The sequence below is a fragment of the Chelonoidis abingdonii genome, chromosome 11 (assembly GCF_003597395.2).
Source record: "Chelonoidis abingdonii isolate Lonesome George chromosome 11, CheloAbing_2.0, whole genome shotgun sequence".
Classification (NCBI taxonomy): Eukaryota; Metazoa; Chordata; order Testudines; family Testudinidae; genus Chelonoidis; species Chelonoidis abingdonii.
Genome location: NC_133779.1, coordinates 38,546,199 through 38,558,945, shown reverse-complemented (window position 1 = coordinate 38,558,945; position 12,747 = coordinate 38,546,199). Strand labels below are relative to the sequence as shown.

Here is a 12,747-nt window from a genome sequence, read left to right as displayed (position 1 = left end):
CATCATTGGATCAGTCTGTCTTGATAGCCAGTATTTTAAAATGGAGGTGATAATCCATCCTTTCTTCCCCTCCTTTCCTGTCTTGTCTAGTTAGACTGGAAGCTGTTGTCTCACTGTGTTTGTACAGCCATGGGGCCTTGATCCTTGCTGTGGCCTCCTCCAGATGCTAACGTAATACCAGTAATAACAACTACCCAGCGTCTGGTACATGTGTGTTTAAACACAACGCGGGGCAGCGTGTCCTGACACAAGGGCTGCCTGAGAACCTGCCTCCAAAAAAGGCAGCTGGCTGAATCCTGGCTAAAATGCTGCTTTCTGGCTTGGCACAAATGATACTTTGAAAAGTTGGTTGATGCCAGATAGATAGGAGGCTTCCTTCCTTCCCTGCAGCATGCAGGGCCTGGTCAACTCAGCTCCCTCCATTCCCTTCTGATGGTGGCCTGCCCTAGGTCAGAGGGACGGTTCTGCTCCCTCTGTGGGGCGCTGGCTGCTTCTCCCTTCCTTTTAAAGCCTGTTCATGTCACACTCTCCGCTCTTGCTTGCCCTCATTCCTTTTGCTGGCCCCAAAAGGCCCAACGGTACAAGCAGAAATAGAAGGTCTCCTTAGATAAATGCTCCCCCACCCCAATTCTAGGACTTGGAACTCTACTCTGAGGGCCTCACACCTGGCTAGAGCGCCTGGTCCTCTCTTTGGCATCCTCAGCGTGTTTGTCAGAGCCAGCCAGCAGCTGGGCCGCCTTGTTCTCGAAGATGGTTGAGTAGAAGATGATGAGAGCCTCAATGATGCGAGCCTGGTGGGGGTAATCGACCAGCGAGGACAGGGAGATGGTGGCCTCGGTGGGCCGGGGGCGCATCAGCGTTGGCCCGAAGACAATGCCCAGGTTGCTCGAAGTCATTTTGTTGTCCTGTTCTACTTCCACAATCCTGAAGGGGAGGACAGACAGAGGGACAGATGGAACTCGTGCAGCACAGAAGACACTCCACCTGTGGTGCAGGAATCACACTTCTCCGGGGGAGTGACAGTGTCTGTATGGGAGGAGAGACACCCCCGCATCCCCCCCGCTAGTGCTGGAGAGGACTCTGCTCCCCTCAGACCTAGCTTCCATTTTTGGGTGAGGTTGATATTAACCCCCACTCTCCCATTTCAAGGAGGGAGGGAGGTGGTGGCAGGTGTTGCAGCATTACTAATGACACCCTCCTCCCCTTGCAGCTCTCCTCACTCCTCCTCACCTTCTCAGGTGCTGCACAATGTACTGCAGCGTGGCCATGTTCTCCCGTGGAAGCTCCTTCAGCAGTTCCTTCAGCTTTGTCACCAATGTCACCACCATCTTGTCCGTCTCAGCTCCCTTGTCCACCAGCTCGGGACCTCCCTTCCCAGCCTTGGTCTTGGTCTCGCCCCCACCTTGCAGACTTTCCTTGGCCAGGCCCATGAGTTCATTGTACAGCCGGAAGGGCATGATGGGTTCTGGTAGCTTCAAGAAAGAACAGACGAGGGAGATGGCTCCGTGAAGGCAAATGCACAGACTCAGAGCTCACCACGGCCAAGGCTGTAAAGCAACTTCAGATAACAGATGTCCCTAGCCTTTAGGGTGGTCCTCTCCTTCCTGAATCTCCTCCCAGTCCTAGCTCACTGATCCGAGAAAACTCTCTTCCTTTCTGCAGCAAACTTCTATGGCAAGGAAACCTCCCAAACGCTCCTGAGCTACCCACAATGCACTGAGGGAAGGAGAGGGCATCTCTCCCTCAGCCCCCCTGTTTGCTAGGCACTCGGTGATCAGAGACCCGGCTTTACCCCTGTGCTATGTAAATTCAGCCCCATCTTGCCATTTTTTCCTGTAAATTATACACTCGTTTATCACAGAACTTTGGATTTACCTAGCACCTCCCCTCCCAATGCACTGCAGGCCTCGAGCACTACAGCCATGCAGCCACCTCTGGGGTTGAGCAGGCAACCCGCTGCGCAATGCTGAGAGGAGACTTTGACCAAGGACGTTTGGGGGGGGGCTCGCTAATGGCCCTGGGGAGCAAACAGGAACTTGGTTTGCAGACTGCACAGAATTCAGTTTAGCCGCCTTGGAGGCCAGAGGGCAGCGTCAGTGCTATTGGCATTCAAAAGTCTGTTTCCAGGGAATTTTGATGCTTCAAACCTTCAGCAGCAACCACTGAGCCGCTCCCTCTGGGGTGTCTAAATGATGACAGGGAGACTTCCTGTCTCATGAATCATGAAGGCTTCCTGTCGCTTTGGCTTGGGTTTCAGGCTGCTCTAACTAGGGACTTGAAAACAGTCTAACGTTGGTCGGCGTCTCTCTTTCCCCTGCTTGGCTGCTCTGCCTGCCGTACAGGCACCAGGTCACGTCCTCAGCTGCTGTAATTCGCCATAGTTCCATTGCTCTCAAAGAGGCCCTGCCCACTTGGAGGCTAGGAGAGGGTCTGGCCTTCATGTCAGGCAGTCCATAAAACCCTGCCCCTAAGGAGTTAACAGGTGCGAGTTTACCAAACCCACAGTCTAAAGTGAAAGAGACAAACTGCTTCCCCTTCTGCCTTGCACCGTCTGTTGTTTGAGGATGTGGGTCGCCCGTTTTAAAGGGATAGTTTCATATGCTGGGGCCCTGGCCAACGGAGAATTGGGAGAGTCCTTGGTACCAAGCACCTTGAACACCAAGGCACGAACAACAGCCCCTGCACCAGAACTAGCCTTGCAGGGTGTCTGTCTGTCTGTCTAATGCTGGGTTCATAGAATGAAGCTTGCAAATTACCCTTGGCCCAGCATGAGCAGTGGCCAGGCAAGAATCCCCCACAATGTGCCCCCTGCCCATCCGTCCCCAACCACATGCTTTATCTCTGACTTGGGGGACACCCTCTGGGGGGGGGGAGGGAATCTGTCCCTGTGGGGCAAATGGGTGGACTGGCAGCTGCCATGGCAGTTTTGCAGTATGGGCACCTGTCCACCAGGAAATGATCTCATTGCATGCAGGCTGCCAAAGAGCCTCTAGAAGAAATGTCTTCAGCAGGGTTGTAAAGCATTCAAAAATCCTGAGTCGCCCCACCCCCAAAATAAAGCAGGAATTTTGTGTTTGTTTAGCAACTAATAGATTTGGGGGCCTTTGTAGTTGCCTTATGGTTTCAGAGCAAGATATGGTTCCTAAAGGGCTACAAACTTGCTTTTGCTTTAGATGAAAGTTGAGATTTTGGGGGAACTCCTTTCTTTTGGGAGTTGGGACTTTGGTGTTTTTTCCTTAAAGAGCAGCATAAAATCTCTGAAGTTGGCAATGCTGCTTTCGGTTCCTACGGGCCTGCTTTGAATTTGGATCCCTGATTTCAATACCTTGGGTGTCTACTATTGGCATGGGCCAGCCAGCATATAGAGCTTAACTCTAGTTTGTGGCCGAACTCCTCCTGCCAGAGGTGACCCAGTGGGGCTGGGTATGATCCCTGAAACAACTTCCTTTGGCGAATCTCCACCTCACGCAGTGCAGAGAGAATCCTGGCGGGTCAGGAACTTCTTACCTGTCGCAGGTAGAGCTTCAGGACGTTGCTGATATCGTGAGGGGAGGCTTGGGACAGCTCCACCAGCTCCTTCCCATTCTCAAATGCCTGGCAAAGCTTCTCCACGCGGGTCTTCACGCCATTGACTCGATAGATGCCCTGCAAAGGGGGACATGGGGTTAAAGGGAGATTGGGAGGGGTGTTTCACCACCAGCTCACCCAGCACAGTGGGCTTATTGCCCCATGCCTTATTCTGTGGTTAGAAACAACAATTCAAAAGACTGAGACTATTCATCTTGGAAAGGAGATGACTCGGGGGAGTAGGATAGAGGTCTGTAAAATCATGAATGGTTTGGAGAGAGTGAATAGGGAAGTGTTATTTACCCCTTCGCATAATACACAAACCAAGGGTCACCCAATGAAATGAACAGGCAGCAGGTTTAAAACAAACAAAAGGAAGTACTTCGTCACCCAACGCGCAGGCGACCTGTGGAACTCCTTGCCAGGGGATGTTGTGAAGGCCAAAAGCATAACGGGGTTCAAAAAAGAATTAGGTAAGTTCATGGAGGATAGGTCCATCAATACCTATTAGCCAGGATGGGCAAGGACGCTGCCCCACGCTCTGGGTAGCCTGAGCCTCTGACTGCCAGAAGTTGAGAGTGGACAATGGGATGGGTCGTTTGATGATTGCCTGTTTTACTCATTCCCTCCAAAGCACCTGGCATTGGCCACTGTCAGAAGACAGGATAGTGGGCTGAGTGGACCATTGGTCTGATCCAATATGGCTGATCTTAAGTTAGTAATAGTTAGTTATGTAACAGCTATCAAACCCAAGTGCTGCTATTTGATGCCTCAGTTTCCCCATCTGTGACCCAGGAGGTGTTAGCCAAGGTGACTGATAATCTTGGCTCTGCTGCTGACTATAACTCAGGAGTTCCTGATTCCCAGCACATTAGACCTCTCTAGAAGCAGTCTGATGTTTTCACTGCAGGATCCAGAACCATGCTGGGAAAGGAGCAAACCAGCCATTCCTTTTCCAGGGTACAAGGGCAGTCTGAGCCACTGCAGGGAGCCCGGCATGATCGGGCCGCAGGGCAGAAAGAGAGTGCCTCACCTTGGTTTTCAGAGCCCGCTTCTCGATCTCACAGATACACTTCTTGATAATGAAGGGGATGCCGTCCGAGCTGCTCTGGGATGCCTGTGTGAAATCCCGGCCAAAGAGCTGTAGCTTCCCTTGGAGTTTCTTGTGGCCGCATTGGATGGCCAGGGTCTCCAGACATTTTTTGTGGCAGGCTAAATAGCACTGGAACAGACAGGAAGATGGTCAGCGGGGGAGAGAGAGAGACAACTCTACGGTGAATAAAGCTTCCACTCACAGGCACAGCCACCATGTTCCATAGACTGAGAGGAAAACCCATGCCTGGGAGACATCAGAGTGTCAACTCAGAGCAGATGCACTGCATTCCAACAGAGGTGCTTAACAGCTGTGTTGAGAGGAGCAGCTGCAGTGCAACAGCTGGATGGGTGGGCAATTGCCTTTCTATTAGGATTGACCCAAAGCCATTCCGTAGCGTGAACATGTCCCAAAACACAAGAGAACCCATCTCTTCCAAAAGCAAAGGGAGAGGAGGTAGGCAAGGACTTCCCCAGCCCCCCAGCAGCGGGCCAAGGAAGCAGCTGCCCTGTGGATTTTCAGCCAAGTTGTCCCTGGGCCTCCGTTTTTGCAGGTTCATCTTGCACCTGAAGTTAAGGCCTCTTGCACATTAGTACATGAAGGTCATAGAGATTTAAGGGATTGTTGCCCCTTTTTGACCTCAGTGGCTCATCAAAGGTGTCAGGGCCCTGGGGGTGTTCCAATTGGAAGCAGAAACTGATGGAGTCTGGTATTTCTGTGATGTCATCTTGTTTAGTTACAAGGAGTGTACAAAGTCCTGCTTCTCTGAGGGCAGGCAGCACCGTGAACAAAAGGACAGATTCTCAGCTTACAGCCCCAAGCCTCTTTTGCCACCACCAGACCCAAAAGCTCAATCTCTAGCTTTTCCCACGGTTGCTTTGTGCTCACAGGCTGCTGCAGGGATCGGCAACCTTTCAGAAGTGCTGTGCCGAATCTTCATTTATTCACTCTAATTTAAGGTTTCACATGCCAGTCATACATTTTAACGTTTTCAGAAGATCTCTTTCCGTAAGTCTATAATATATAACTAAACTGTTGTTGTATGTAAAGTAAATAAGGCTTTTACAATGTTTAAGAAGCTTCATTTAAAATTAAATTAAAATACAGAGTTCCCCGGACTGATGGCTAGGACCTGGGCAGTGTGTGCACCACTGAAAATCAGCTCGTATGCCGTCTTCGGCATCCGTGAGATAGGTTGCCTACCCCTGGTCTACTGCATGGTTTTCTTGCTTTTTGCCTCTACCTCTCTTCCTGTTTTGTGTGTCCTGCCTTCCCACACATGCACACACACACCAAACACAAACAACACTCAGCTAAACCTCTGCCCACTCAGTCCAAGCTCCCCAGTGGTTTCACAACTCCATTTTGTCTGAGTGGGGTGCAGGAGGACAGTGCTGATTAACTCCTCCTGACAGTTATGTTACTTGAATGGTGTGTTCACATTCAATCTCAAAGAGGCTTTGGGATCCCCCAGTGTCTCTCAGCATAACAGGACTTACATTGCAGGTGCAAAGCTGCAAAAACACAGTCCAGCAGCTGAGACTCTTGTGGAATGAAGATATGTGAGAAGTTAGAGACTGTCACCCAAAATGCGTGCAGGTTCATACTTCATTTACCCCTCCCTTCCTCCAGGCCTGCTTCCCGTCGCTCCCTACCTCCTCGCACTCTGCTCCCTGGAAGTAAACGTAGCTGTTGCATTCCCGGCATTTCGAAGGAGTGCGAAGTTTTCTCAGCCGATGGGTCTGGGCAGCCTTGGATAAACCCACGTTTCGGAATGGGCCCGTTGGAGCCGTCATTTCAGGGGCTATCCCATTGATGCCTGGAGGCAAACCAAGAATAAATCCATCCAAAATCCATGTGACTCAAGAGGAGCTGGCATAGGGTGATATCAGAGCCCCGGAACACTTCCAACAGACCAGTCAATCAACTGGCCATGTCCATATTCCAGTCACGTCTCAGGTAACCTATGGCCTAAACTTTAGAGTCAGCTCCTCTGAGTAACATGGGTCAAATAAACCTGTTCCCTCCTTTCTAAGCCTATGATCATCCGTGGGGATTTCATGGCCCATCTCTTCTGTGCTCTCCTCCTATATCAGGAGGTGAGAAGAAAACACCGCCAGTTTGGTTTCTAGCTGATCCTCCACTGATTTAATGCCCAGCAGCACAGACTGCGAGCTAATCTCCAGGGGAGGTTGGCCAGAGTCTCCAGAAGGTGATATGAAAACACATAATGCAGCTGCCATGGGAGACTTTCTGCCACCAGCCCCTTCCCCTGCCAAGCTGAATTCAATCCTCAGATAACTTGCTTGGAGCTGACATTTTTGGGGAACCTTTCTTCCTTTTCCTATTTTTGTGTGAGATAACCAGGAATAAAGATCCAAAGCCCCCAACTCAGAGGGGACAATGGGTTAGAGAGTCTGGAAAACGTGCAGCAAGCCTGGATCAGACACAGCCCAGATCACCATTCTGAAAATGCCATGGCAGCAAGCACTTAGTCACCAGCTCCCAGTCACCTTGTGTCCCTATCAACTGGAAGACTCTTAGCAAATGTAGGAGGAGTCCAAGTGACTTCGATTGTTACATACAAGGAAATTCTAGCTCAGTGATTGGCTGAAAGTAGCCATGTGACAAATCAATGCGTTTCTGTTGTTTCCTTCCAAGGTCAACCGTATTGACAGGTCTAGTATTAAGTTAACCAATCAGATTGCATATGCAAATCTCAGTGACCTGACTGGCTCAATAGTCAGTAATATTGGATTCCCCCACTCCCGCCATGGAACTCTTGAAGTCACCTTCAGAGCGTTAAAGTGCTAAGAAATCCATGGCAGTGGTGGAGAGATTTCCACTTATTGGGGACATGTGGTACGATTCAGCTCTTAGTCTCATCTTTTGGGCAATATCAAGATTTACAGTTTCTCGTGATACAGTGTCAGCCCCAATCTGCTGTCAGACTAATGTCACTCCATGGACTTCGATTATTCCATAATTACGCCAATGTCACTGGGATTAGAACCTGGCCCCTCATCTTTGCCTCGGTCAATAGCATTCAGACTATGGCAGTACCGACATCTGAACCAATTAATTCCCAGGTAACTTTGCTGAATTCATACCCCAGGGATGAATTTGGACCATTGCCTTATGTTGGTGACCTCGAAGCAAACACCATCTTAATCTTGTCCTCGGTCAATCTTTTTTGTCAAGGGAAGTCACTATCTTCTTAACGTTTTCATGGTGCCTGGGTACTGAGCCGCAGGCATGGTGGAACCCCGCCCTTATCACGTACTCTGTTCAAACGAGGCCGCGTTCTCATCCTTCTCATCCAGCTCTTCATTAGAGGACACGGTGCCGTTGGAAGACATCCGCTGGAACTTCTGGCTAAATGTACCTACCGAAACACAACCCACAATACAGAGCACAATTAGTGGCGAAACAGTTTCTCTTATGAACTTGTGTGTGGCCCACAACTGAGTCCTGTGCCTAGAGTAGGATGGCTTTAGAGTAGCTGTGAATTTTCCCCAGAGCTAGCACACCCAGTCTGTCCCCTACAGCGCCTCCTGTTGGGAGGAAGTAATGTAGTGGTGACATTCCAGTTCTCCAGTCATTCTACTGAGCCGCCTGCTGTCAGAAGCTGGGACCAGAGTAGTAATCTGCAGTATATAGACTTATTTTAAACTAGAAAAATTAAGACACAAATCTCATATTAGCTCTCATGCTCTGCTCCCAGCCTGGCCCCATTAGGAGAGGCAGACTGGAGTAGCACAGGAGAAAGAAGCAGCCAGCCCTGCATTGTCCTGCTTCCCACGGGTCAGGATACTCTACCTGAGGTTGAATCCAGGCGGCCCTCTGTTTCAATGATGGACGTTGGCCAAGACTTATGGACCTGGTGTCCCCTCCCACCTGCAGAAAGAACCACTTGACACGTTAGCTGCTGCTTGCAGGTCCCTGAGAGCAACACAGTTTAAATTTAGAACAGCCTCGACACTGGTGGGCCCTCAGGCTGCAGAAAACCCAACTGCCCATGCGACGTTTCTTGCTTGCAGGCAGGTTAAGACCGGGGTGAGTGCTGCAGAGGGCAAGAGGGCAGTCTCAGTGCCTGGGTGCAGGGAGAGGGGAACCTGCAGTGGACCCACTTCCAAGCAATGGGAGTTAGAAGCAGCAGCAGCAGAATGGACGGACTCTGAGAGGAGGCTCATCTTGGTGGGAAATTAGAGAATGATTATAAAGCTTGGTGGGCCCAGTTCTGTATGGTGCTAAGCCCCTTCATCTTCCATCAGCATTATGGCAACTGAGAGCTCTCAGACCTAGCAGGATTGGGCCTGTGAGGGGGTTAACAAACCCCGCACCGGAGAGCAGGGGGTTAAGGCGTTGCTCTGGACCCAGGCAGCCCCAGCCAGCCACGCCACCAGCGCAAGGATAGGCTTCAGAAGGGGAGAAGAGCAACTCTGAAGGGGGAAGGCAATGGAGGGGGGCAGATGGCAGCTCTGAGAGTCGAAGTGGTGTCCCGGGGCCCCTTGCTGGAGGCTTCATTACACCGACCAGAGAGCCTGCGACAGAAAGCAGTGACTGGGGGTGCAGGGCAGAGACTCTGACTCCTGGTGCAGTCAGCGGGGGCCAGGATAGGACGTGGTCCAGGGAGGGTCAAGTGCAGCCTCCCACCATTGGGCCCTGGACTGGAGATCGGTGGAGAGGATGGGCCCAGGCTCTCCCACCCGTATCTAGCAGACAGCATCGTCCAGACATCTACTGGAGTGACCCTGATTATTTAAAGGCCCAGCCCCCACTCCCCCCAGGACAGGAGGGGAGAGTTGGAAACCACCATCTGACTACTAGGCACCACTGTGGGGGAGTGGCGCACTGTTTACAGGGCCCTATAATAGGAAGGGGAGTGGAGATTATACTGGGGAGGGAACTGAAGGACAGCAAAGGTCTCTGTGTTGAATATCCTCAATGGCTTTGATCTCCCCGGCCTGATAAGAAGCTGGAGTATCCCAAAGAACTTAGCCGAGTATGCTGGCAAAGATGCAAGCACAAGAGTTCTCAGTGCTTCAGGGCACCAGCTTATGAGTGGTTGGGTAAGGAAGAACAACTGCCACCTAATAGTATTGAAACAGGTGTGCATCCAGGGCCTTTTCTCTTATGCATTCGGCCTGGGCTGCAGGCTAAGAAACTAGATGGTTGGCAGGGGCAGATGGAGACACTAGTCGATGGACCAGGGATCTGTTTGGGAGGAGTAGCTGGAGGGATACCAGGCTGGATGGACCATGGGTCTGCTTGGTAAATGATGTTCACTTTGGATCCCTGATTCCATTCCTCTGCGCCCCACATGGATGGGCTCTTGCAGAGGAATTGTTCTCTGCAGACGGAAGAACTCACTCTGCCCGAGACCATATTGCTAGAGAATAAAGTGTGTGTGTGTCGCGGGGGGGGGGGGTGCAGTTCGTTAGAGGACATGGTGTCTGACCTGCGCCCCCCGCAATGCTCTCCAGGAACTCACCTCTCCGTTCCACGTTCACGGTCCCACTTGGCTGCTCCCTCGCCGCTGCCCCTCCCTCCGAGACACCTCCGTCCTTGGAGGGCGCAGCCCCATCGACACTACTGAAGTCATTGGCATTAAAGCTGCCTTTCCGTGGCCGGATGAAGGGGGACCTGATGGACAGAAGGAGGGTGAAAGGGATCATTCGAATGGGTGAAAAGGAAGGGGATGTTCAGCAACGACACACATACCACTGCAGTCACCGGCTCTGGCACCGCACCTCCCTGTATCCTACGGATCCATCAGCACCTTCCTTGCCAGCCTGCACTGCACCTTTGGTGATGGGTGGGACTCACCAGCAGGTGACGGTGGTGGGGAGGGGAACAGGGAAGCGCTGGCTAGTGGGAGCTCTCAAATCCTCCCACTCTAGCCTGTCCCAGCAGCAGATGCTGAAGAAAGCAGGGCAGGCGTGCTAGCTGCGGAGGGGACTCCCAGATTTTCCCAGACTAGCCATTCCTAGCAGGACACGTGGTAAGGCATGATGCAGGAGCACTGGCTTTGAGAGTAGCTCAGAGCCCCTCTCCAAGAGGAAGGGTTACAGGCAGCAAAGAAGATTATTTTGAAAGGGGACCGCCCCCTACCAGGTGTTCTGCGACACGTAGGGTTCAAAGTCGTACTGGATCTCGGGTTCGTCTCCCCGCTGCAGCTGCTTGACGTGGGAGGCGTACTGCTGCCCGGGGTCGTACAGCTTGCTGCTCTCACACAGTGTCTGGAAGTGGACGGGCTGGGGAGCCGTCTGGGTGTGCATGATCTGGTAGAAGGAGATTGTGGCCTGAAATAGAGAGAGAGAGAGAGAGACTCCGAGAGGGGTGCGGGGGTATGTGTGACTGTACGTGTGGTGTGTTCGGAAGCAGCCCTTTGAGACCCTGCACGCTAGTGCCAGACTGCCAGAGAGTCAGTGTAAGACATGCAGTGTAAGTCAGCTCCGTGTAAGACATGCAGCCGGGACCCTGGGACGCCATGTTAGACAGAGCTCCCTGGGTTACATCTAGCTATAAGTCCTGGCAGAGGTATTGGAAAGAATTTTATCTCAGGTCTACTCCCCTTCACCTTCTACTCTACCCTCATCAGAGATAGGAGCAGCCAGCCCAAGTGGGAGTGTAGGTGCTTTTGGTGTAACACAGCAAGATCTGGGCTTCTCACAGCAATGTGTGCAGAAGAGGCTGGGTACGGTCCTACCCGTCTCCCCCAGGTGGCTGCCTCAAGCCAGCGAGCCCTACTCACCGATTTCATGACCTGGTCGCTCTGCTTGATCACCTCGTGGATCTGCCGCAGGACATTCACCTTGGTGTCCTCCAGCTCCTGCTTCTGTGTGTTGGCATCAGCGATGCAGGTCCGGTACGTGGCCATCGACTCCTCTGCCTGAAAGCACCCGAGAAAGTGTGAGGTGCTAACTGCTCAGCGGCAGGGGGGCAGGGAAGGAAGACAAACCCTCCAGGCACGGACACAACCTCCTTTGCCCCTTGGGTGGCATTTACCCTACAGTCCCTTCAGCCGAGGCAGTTCTGATGAGCATTTAGCGCTGACTGCCATGGAGAATGAAGTCCTCGAGTCACATACCAGGTACAGCAGCCAGGACGATACTGGGGCAAGCACCCCCAACCGTTCCCCGTGCACTCCTGCACTCATCCTTGGCTTCTGTGCTGGGACAGCTGCCAACAAGACTGGCTGGGGAAGTTCTTTCAGTGCAGACACTTGTCTGCTAGGATTCATGGGTTCCAAAGCCAAACTATTGTGATCGTCTAGCCTGATTTCCTGTGTAACGCCAAGTCATAGCTTTCCCCCCAAGATAATCCCTAGAGCAGATCTTTTAGAAAAACATCCAGTCTTGATTTAAAAATTCTCAGTGATGGAGAATCCACCATGACCCTCAGTAAGTTGTTCCAATGCTTAATTATCCTCATTGTTAAAAAAATTACCCCTTATTTGCAGTCTGAACTTGTCAAGCTTCAACTTTCAGCCATTGGATGATGTTATTCCTTTCTCCACTAGATTGAAGAGCCCCATACCAAATAATTGTTCCCCATGAAGGTATGTATCAACTGTTACCAAATCACCCCTTAACCTTCTTTTTGTTAAAATAAATAGATTGAGCTCCTGGAACATGTCAGTCAGTCTCCCAATTCTTCTGTGAACCCTCTCCAGTTTATCAACATCCTTCTGGAATTGTGGACACCAGACCTGGATACAGCATCTGTGTCAAGTCCCGCCAAACTCATTTAAGTGGCTGTCAGGGGCAATGAATTCCCAACACAATTGGAGCCAGTGAACACCTCCGTACAAAAGGAAGGTGATACCAGATTGGTTCAGTGGCACTGCTGTTCAGCCCGGAGAGAGACCCAGGTGGCCCTGGGCTGGAGCAGAGGGTTGGGATCTACCAGAGGCCCTGGTTAGCGAGTGATTCAGCATCAGTTCCTCTGGCCAGGTATGGAGCGGTAGCACTGGTAGGCTGGGATGTGCTTCTGGCTGAAAGGATGGTTTGGGGATGTACGTTGTTTGGGACACAAAAGCTCCAATGGGGTGGGGTGGGCTCCCTGCCCACTCAGCATCCCAA

The 12,747-nt window shown here is 51.7% G+C and overlaps 1 protein-coding gene across 2 annotated transcripts in view; it reads right to left on the bottom strand.

The window, feature by feature from the left end:
- Positions 1 to 12,747, bottom strand: part of ARHGAP45 (Rho GTPase activating protein 45) — a 43,551-nt gene that overhangs the window by 4,752 nt on the left and 26,052 nt on the right. For both annotated transcript variants that reach the window (XM_032787188.2, XM_032787112.2), the window contains exons 12-21: positions 11,418 to 11,555; positions 10,775 to 10,965; positions 10,155 to 10,306; positions 8,480 to 8,557; positions 7,944 to 8,045; positions 6,316 to 6,479; positions 4,601 to 4,789; positions 3,508 to 3,645; positions 1,231 to 1,472; positions 666 to 924 (exon numbers count right to left, since the gene is read on the bottom strand). In XM_032787188.2, coding sequence (XP_032643079.1) covers positions 666 to 924; positions 1,231 to 1,472; positions 3,508 to 3,645; positions 4,601 to 4,789; positions 6,316 to 6,479; positions 7,944 to 8,045; positions 8,480 to 8,557; positions 10,155 to 10,306; positions 10,775 to 10,965; positions 11,418 to 11,555 — 1,653 coding nt within the window. The remainder of the gene's footprint in view (positions 1 to 665; positions 925 to 1,230; positions 1,473 to 3,507; positions 3,646 to 4,600; positions 4,790 to 6,315; positions 6,480 to 7,943; positions 8,046 to 8,479; positions 8,558 to 10,154; positions 10,307 to 10,774; positions 10,966 to 11,417; positions 11,556 to 12,747) is intronic.